Here is an 8,665-nt window from a genome sequence, read left to right as displayed (position 1 = left end):
GGGTATCCTCTCATCCCCCAGCAAAATTAGCCTACATTTAGGCTCTTGTTTATGTGTATTTCACACTATGTTGAGGTAAAAATCGGAGTATGACGTTTGTATGGATGCCAAGTCAAACCTGATGTCTTTAACAATCGACTGCATTACAGTTAAAAACAGTATTGACTAGCACCACCGATTTCTGTATGCCAGTTTATACGAACGGAAGTTAGCCTTTATCAGTCACTTCTTCTAAACCTGAAAATGGACCACTTGTATATGTTATACAGCCAAAAATAGTACATCCAAATCGGACTTTAGTAACCACATTGTGGGGTATGTTATAATACATACATCACAACATATTTGAAGAATATTCACTTTGTTGGATGATATTTGTTGAATGTACCCTCATCTGGTCTGCGTTCCAATGATCCTTAATGTATTTTGCAACTTGTTGAACAGCAGTGTGTACTCCCTGTACTTTCTGCGTTCCAATGATCCTTAATGTATTTTGCAACTTGTTGAACAGCAGCGTGTACTCCCTGTACTTTCTGCGTTCCAATGATCCTTTACTTAATGTATTTTGCAACTTGTTGAACAGCAGTGTGTACTTTCTGCGTTCCAATGATCAATTAATGTATTTTGCAACTTGTTGAACAGCAGCGTGCTCCCTGTACTTTCTGCATTCCAATGATCCTTTGCTTAATGTATTTTGCAACTTGTTGAACAGCAGCGTGTACTCCCTGTACTTTCTGCGTTCTGAACTATCCGCAATGACCTCACGAGCGCCATATTAAAACGCTTCTTCTTCCCTTTACATGTTATGGGGCAGCGCTATCTGGGATGCTTTGGACGTCCATACCCTAACCAAAGATTTGTATAACTAAACCCACATCTCATTGTTATATCGCATTGTTAGAACCTTAATCCATACCATAATCCTTACATACTAACCTTAAAACCATTTTAGATTTCAACTTCAATGTGGGCTATGGACGTCCCAAGGATCCCAGGGAGGACGAACCCACTATTTTTTTGTGTTGAACGCAGCCACCACTAGTCTGCCTCTTGCTCCAAGAGATTGACAGAGGACAACAACATGATGGAAATTGACTCACTTCAAGAGGCGCTTAAAGGTTTTTGGGGTTCTTATGAATAACGTAATATTTAAAGAAAGTCAGACTTTTTGTTTTACTTTATTCTATACTACAGTGGTTATATTGCCAGAAGGTGTTGACTGTGGCTAACGTTAGCTAGCTATAAGCGTATGTTAGCTAGTCAGCTAATGCTAACATTCGGAAGAATAAGCATAGTTGCTAACTAACGTTAGCGTTTCCCCTTTAGCTTAAAGGTAACTAGCTATCAATTCTCAAACCTCCAGAGGTTTATATATTTATTTCTGAATTCAACAATTTAACTAGCTAGTTAGCCATGGTTCTGTTGACAACTCCATCGCACTGCTAACGTTAGCTTAGCTAGCTAACGTTAGCAAACTAATGAACTGTTTAAGTTAGCTACCGGTAGTTAGCAATGATGTGTATATATCATTGGTAGTTAGCTACCATTTCCAGTTAGTTGGCTTGTGATTTTTCTATTGACTACGCTAGTTAGCTAACTAGCCAGTAAGACAATATCATGAAGGTAAGCCCAACTAATTGTTGATGTTATGTAGCTAACTGACAAGTTGTCCAGCGAGCTAGCTAACATGCTAGCTTGCAAGTTTGAGTTCACTTAACTTGGCCGATGACAATGGCCACACTTAGCGAGCTCGCTGGGTAGGTAGCTATAAAGGTTTATGAGAACACAATTACATTTTCAGTTGGTGTCACAGTTAGCAAGCTAGGCTAAGTCGATCGGCTCCATTTGGAATTTTCATTTCTTGAGCTGGTGAGCTAAATGGCTGCAATTTATTTATATAGCCCTGCTTACATCAGCTGATATATCAAAGTGCTGTACAGAAACCCAGCCTAAAACCCCAAACAGCAAGCAATGCAGGTGTAGAAGCACGGTGGCTAGGAAAAACTCCCTAGAAAGGCCGAAACCTAGAGAGGAACCAGGCTATGAGGGGTGGCCAGTCCTCTTCTGGCTGTGCCAGGTGGAGATTATAACAGAACATGGCCAAGCTGTTCAAATGTTAATAAATGTCCAGCATGGTCAAATAATAGTAATCACAGTGAACAGGTCAGGGTTCCATAGCTGCAGGCAGAACAGTTGAAACTGGAGCAGCAGCACGGCCAGGTGGACTGGGGACAACAAGGAGTCATCATGCCAGGTAGTCCTGAGGCATGGTCCTAGGGCTCAGGTCTTCCCGAGAGAATTAGAGAGAGCATACTTAAATTCACACAGGACACCGGATAAGACAGGAGAAATACTCCAGATTATAACAGACTGACCCTAGCCCCCCGACACAAACTACTGCTGCATAAATAGCATGAACACACTGACAGTGTTGTAGTCACAAGTCATCATTAACGTTAGAGTCAATGGTTTCATAATCAAGCCAATCTATCCAAAGTTCCCTGCTCTGTTGTGTTGTGCTAACTGACTTGATATCACTGTTCTCTTTAGACTTTGACAATAAAGGGAAGAAAGAAGTGGCACCACTGCTCGACCAGTTTCTGTGTCATGTTGCGAAGACTGGAGAAACCATGTAAGGAATGTTCATATTGACAAGCTTGGAGCTACAGATATCATGCATGTGAGAGGATGAAGCATGCTCAGTGGGATAACTTCAACATCACTGGTTCAAATTATATGAGGCGTAGTCCTAGATCATGCCTAGTCTTCTCTTCTGCATGTGCTGTATCACTTTTGTTAAGAGATCTGTGCTCTGTCTTTCCAGTGTTCAGTGGTCTCAGTTTAAAAGCTATTTCCTCTTCAAACTGGAGAAGGTGATGGACGACTTCAATGCCTCAGCACCCGATCAAAGGGGGGTAGCCAATCCCAATGTGGACTCCATTCCATTTGAGGACATGAAGGAGAGGATACTGAAGATTGTGAATGGATACAATGGGTAGGTACCAGTATAACCTTTTAGAATCGACTGTTTTCTTGTGATCATGTCATGGCATCTAAAGAGTTAACGTTGCTGACTTTGTGGTGGTTGTACAAGGGCGCCATCTACTGGAGAGGCATTTCTAGGTGACACACTGTAGTGCTCAAATGTATTTTACATTTTTTTTAACCTTTATTTAACTAGGCAAGTCAGTTAAGAACAAATTCTTATTTACAATGATGTCCTAGGAACAGTGGGTTAACTACGTTGTTCAGGGGCAGAACGACAGATTTTTACCTTGTCAGCTCGGTGATTCGATCTAGCAACCTTTCGGTTACTGGCCCAGCGCGCTAACCCCTGGCCCAGCGCGCTAACCCCTGGCCCAGCGCGCTAACCCCTGGCCCAGCGCGCTAACCCCTGGCCCAGCGCGCTAACCCCTGGCCCAGCGCTCTAACCACTAGGCTACCTGCCTCCCCAATGGCAACCATATTGTAAACACGCATGTCATTATAGTTTATTTTATACTTATCTAATTTCACTTTTTTTCTTGAGCTAGCCCTACCTCAGGTTTATTTAAATAACCTCCTTACTTACTTCCCTCAGAATTCCATTTACGATTCAGCGTTTGTGTGAGCTGCTTACAGAACCCAAGAGAAATTACACAGGGACAGAGAAATTCCTCAGAGGTGTTGAGAAGGTGAGTGGAGTGCCATGTCAGTTTAGGAGCAGTTGTGCAGTGTTATACTAGATTAGATGTGTATAGTCTCTATATGTTGTATAGTATTTATATTTTGAAGTGTTTGTGTTGAAGGGTTTTTCTTCTTCCAGAATGTGATGGTGGTCAGCTGTGTGCATCCTACTTCAGAGTAAGTGTTGTTTTTGTCCTTATTGTTATACGGACAATAAGGACAATAATTATATATATGAAACATTTTTACAAATAGGTGATTCATGGTATTTATACTGAACAAAAATATGAATGTAACATGCAACACTTTCAACGATTTTACCTAGTTCCAGTTCATATAAGGAAATCAGTCAATTGAAATAAATTCATTAGGCCTTAATCTATGGATTTCACAACTGGGCAGGGGTGCAGCCATGGATGGGCCTGGGAGGGCATAGGCCCACCCACCGGGGAGCTGGCCCAGCCAATCAGAATGAGTTTCCCCACACAAAATGGCTTTATTACAGACAGAAATACTCTTCGGTTTCATCAGCTGTCCGGGTGGCTGGTCTCAGATGATCCCGCAGGTGAAGAAGCTGGATGTGGAGGTCCTGGGCTGGCGTGGTTACACGTGATCTGCGGTTGTGAGGCCAGTTGGAAGTACTGCCAAATTCTCGAAAATGACATTGGAGGCAGCTTATGGTAGAGAAATAAACGTTTCATTATCTGGCAACAGCTCTGGTGGATATCCTGCAGTCAGCATGCCAGTTGCATGCTCCCCCAATTTAAGACACCTGTGACATTGTGTTGTGTGATAAAACTGCATTTTAGTTGCCTTTTATTTTACCCAGCACAAGGTGCACCTGTGTAATGATCATGCTGTTTAATCCGCTTCTTGATATGCCACACCTTTTAGGTGGATGGATTATCTTGGCAAAGGAGAAATGCTTACTAACAGGGATGTAAACTTTTTAGAGAAATAAGCTTTTTGTGTGTATGGAACATTTCTGGGATCTTTTATTTCAGCTCATGAAACGTGGGATCAACACTTTACATGTTGCGTTTATATTTTTGTTCAGTATAGTTTATATGAAGTAAAATATTGTATTACTGTATGTTTCTCTCTGTCATGAAGGAAAAACGGATGCAGTGGTGTGAATAGAATGAATGGTGTTATGTTGCCTGGGAACGCATCTGCTTTTACGGAGAGGTAAAGCTCAAATGACAGGTTCCTATTTTCTCACCCTAGTTTCCTCAGTGATAATTGCCTAAAGGTAAACCACTCACATTTCTGACACTTTTCTTACACTACATTTCTTTCACTCTTCCTCTATTTTCTTGCAGGAAAGTGAATGGCCCAGGGACCCCCAGGCCGCTGAACAGACCAAAGCTCTCTCTAGCGACAAACGGCCTACCGGACAGTACAGAAAACAAAGACCCTACCATAGAGCAGGGACATGACAAACCCTCCAGGTACTTCAGTTGCTACCCAACAGACCGTGTGATACTCACTTCCTACTTTTTTCTTTTGATGAATTGAATGTGTGATGAATCTTCGCTCTCTCAGTGAGGTGTCGGCATCAGGTACCCAGGGGAGCTCTGTGAAGAACAAGCACCATGACGACGAGGAAGAAGAGGATATGGAGGCGGAGCAACACGAGGTGAAGAGGCTCAAGTTCAGCAAAGAGGATGATCAGGAGGGGGACACCCTCAGACACGGCAACAATGACAGTTTGTCGGAAGAGGCAGAGTCTATGGTCCAGGAGGAGGATGACGAGAAGAGAAGTGAGGCTCCCAGTACTGCTGGGACTTGTGAAGACCAAGGTAGGACTTGTTTTTCACTCTTTATTTTCACCAATCATGCCAACATGCATTGCTGGTACAATCCTTTGTGGATATTAGTACGTGTATGAGCAGAACCAGGAGTTGCCTGAATTGGCAGAATTCGGAGGTGTTCATCGCAGGTTCAGCTTATCTGCTTGCCAGATCTACATCAACCCTTATGCAGTTAACATTACTAACTCTATTTCTGTGTCCTTGCCTGTCCCACAGAGCCATCGAGCACACAGTTGGAGCCACCAGCAGGGCCCGGGGAGGACGAGCAGGCAGAGAGGGAGGTTCCTTGTGGCTCCCAAGAGGAATGTAATGACATGGACCAGTCAGAACAGCAGGCCCCTGCTGGCGTCCTGGAGAGCCCTGAGGCCCGGGAAAGTGATGAGGGCAGTGACCCAGTCAGCAGCAGCAGTAGTGTCAGCAGCAGTAGCAGTGAGGAGAGTGGAGCCAGGGAAGAGAGAGCCTCTGCTCCCTCCAGCAGTACTTCTGAGCCACCTGCAGAGGGCGCCATGGAGAGCGGTAGCCTGGACACTGGGACCAGTGAGGAGCCCATGGAGCAGGACTAGGATCTCAGTATCCATCTGTTGACTATTCAGAACATCTGTCCTCAAGTCCAGCTTGAGTGTCACCGGTGAAGGGGATGCGCCATCCTGGTTCCCTAGATACTTTACGCCTTGTCTACATTTTGGGCACTCCTCAAAATGACCACCTGATGTGGGCATAAACATTTTTTATTTTGAATCAAATACAAACTGGATTTTTTTGCCTACACTATTTAGAGTTTTCATTTTAAGGCTTGTGGTCTCTGGAGGTCTTTGTTTCAGCCTTGATCAGTCTTTGGGGTTTCAGATGATGTTTGTTGTGGCTGTGCTGATAGGTCGGGGTGTTCATCTGGCTTTTTTCCCTCATCAGTTTAAGCATTTGTCAGGAAAAGTAAACCAGGCAGTTTTTTCCCTGTAGCCAGTTTCTCTCTGTGGATTATCACCTCTGCCACACCAGAGTCGAGACAAAGCTATCGCCGCTAATTAACTTCCTCATTATTTATGCTCAGTTAATCACTCCGGCGATGAACTAGCTAGAATCATTTCTGTTTCTGACTGAAGCACAAGCCTTAGCATCCAGCTCATACCACTGTTTTTACTCGTGCCGCCATCTTGGTTGTTGAAAAAAATGTATATTTCCTTGTTTGTTTGTTCCCCCCCCCATACATTTTCCTCGTGAGTTGGGAGTATTGAAATAGATTTTCCATGTGTCCTTATTCTCCTTTTTAATTGCATCTATTTTCTTTGCGATGATACACTACCGACCCAACTCAGAGTAATATAACATGCTACCTTTTACCTTAAAATGTAACATATCATTTTGGGTGCATTGAACCATCATTTATATGAACAGTTCAACTGAATTACTTATTTTGGAAAATATGTTTTTTGACAGCCAGTTATTTCATTTCCAAAACCAGCTGTAAGTACAAAGATGACTTCTGCTTTGTATTGTGATGTCACCAAGTTGTTTGACTGACAGATATCCAGAGCATTTACTGGTTACCAGCTTTACACCTGTTTCTGCAGCTGTACTTTTTGATATGTAGAATTTTAAATTTCTGTAAAGTAGATTTTTGTAGATTGTGATACAGTATATGTTCACTGCCTTTGTGAAACCATATATAATTGTATAGTTTGTGTATGCTCTGAATGATTGGGCTTTCAATGCGGTATTCAGATAAAGCAATAAATGTAAAAAAAAAATTAAAAAAAAGTGGTCATGCGTTCTTTCTTGAGGCCTTCCATCTTGACATCTCTGCCGACTTATTCTAATAAATGTGTTGCTGAAGACGTGAGCTTCTTAATCCGGGTTAGCTATTATGTGGTCAAATGCTCAGTTCAAGGCGATCAGTAATCAACTGATTACCCTGTCAGATTTCTATGTCATGTTTGAACATGTAGTTCCGGTTGTACTACCAGTCCATATTGAGCTTGTATGAAATCCCGCTACGCCCTCCCAACGAATCATCAAAACAGGATCGAATCCTACTACACCCACTCTGATGCAGGGCTTGCAAACAGATTACAAAGGGAAACCCAGTCGCGAGCTTGCCTAGTGCCGCAAGCTTACCAGTCAAGATAAACGTCTTCTACGCTGGCTTCGATGCCAGCAACACTGCACCATGAATGAGAGCACCAGCTGTTCCTGTGATCACACTCTGTAGCTGATGTAAAACCTTTAAACATGTTAACATTCAGACAGATAACCAGGACACGAACTCAGAGCATGTGCTGACCAGCTGGCGGGTGTCTGCACTGACATTTTCAACCACTCCCTGACCCAATCTGTAATACCTACATGTTTCAAGCAGACCACCATAGTCTGTCCAAGAACGCCAAGGTATCCCGTCTAAATGACTATCGCCCTGTAGCATTCACATTTGTAGCCATGAAATGTTTTGAAAGGCTGGTCATGGTTCACATAAACAGCATCATTCCAGACACCCTGGACCCACTCCAATTTGCATACCACCCCAATAGATACAAAAATCTCTTGCACTCCACACTGCCCTTTCTCACCTGGACAAGAGGAAAATCTATGTGAGAATGCTATTCGTTGACAACAGCTCAGCGTTCAACACCGTAGTACACTCCAAGCTCACCTCTTCAACTGGATCCTGGACTTTCTGATGGGGCACCCCCAGCTGGTGAGGGTAGGCAACAAAACATGCACCACACTGACCCTCAAAACGGGGGCTCCCTCAGGTGCATGCTTAGTCCCTTTCTGAACTCCCTGTTCACCCACGACTCCAACACCATTAAGTTTGCCAACAACACGGCGTGGTAGGCCTGATCACCGACGACAATGAGACAGCCTTTAGGGAGAAGGTCAGAGACCTTGCAGTGTGGTGGAAGGACAACAACCTCTCCCTCAACGCCACCAAGACAAATGAGCTGATCCTGGACTACAGGAAACCCCCATTCACATCAACAGAGCTGTACTGGAGCCAGTCAAGAGCTTCAAGTTCATTGGTGTCCACATCACTAAGGATCTATCATGGTCCAAACACACCAACTCAGTCGTGATGAAGGCATGATAATGCCTCTTTCCATTCAGGAGGCTGAAAAGATTTGTCATAGTCCCTCAGATCCTCAAAAGGTTCTACAGCTGCACCATTGAGAGCACCTTAACTGGCTGCATCA

The 8,665-nt window shown here is 43.5% G+C and overlaps 1 protein-coding gene across 4 annotated transcripts; it reads left to right on the top strand.

The window, feature by feature from the left end:
• Window positions 1-727: 727 nt before the first annotated feature.
• LOC110527869 (serine/threonine-protein phosphatase 4 regulatory subunit 2-B) lies at window positions 728-7,235 on the top strand. 4 transcript variants are annotated; one of them, XM_021609449.3, is made up of 9 exons: window positions 728-1,118; window positions 2,551-2,632; window positions 2,825-2,995; window positions 3,581-3,674; window positions 3,806-3,843; window positions 4,780-4,854; window positions 4,989-5,117; window positions 5,212-5,468; window positions 5,697-7,235. In XM_021609449.3, the coding sequence occupies exons 1-9, from the start codon at window positions 1,082-1,084 to the stop codon at window positions 6,041-6,043; spliced, it is 1,230 nt and encodes a 409-aa protein (XP_021465124.3). In that variant the 5' UTR covers window positions 728-1,081; the 3' UTR covers window positions 6,044-7,235. The 4 variants fall into 4 exon arrangements, with proteins under 4 accessions (XP_021465124.3, XP_021465125.3, XP_090097061.1 ...); XM_021609450.3 differs by having other exon boundaries at window positions 773-1,142; XM_090240935.1 differs by having other exon boundaries at window positions 1,019-1,118; window positions 3,806-4,346.
• Window positions 7,236-8,665: the final 1,430 nt, after the last annotated feature.

This window comes from Oncorhynchus mykiss, chromosome 7 (genome assembly GCF_057628025.1).
Source record: "Oncorhynchus mykiss isolate SJ-2025 chromosome 7, ASM5762802v1, whole genome shotgun sequence".
In the NCBI taxonomy this organism is placed as follows: domain Eukaryota; kingdom Metazoa; phylum Chordata; class Actinopteri; order Salmoniformes; family Salmonidae; genus Oncorhynchus; species Oncorhynchus mykiss.
This window is presented reverse-complemented; position numbering and strand designations above follow the sequence as displayed.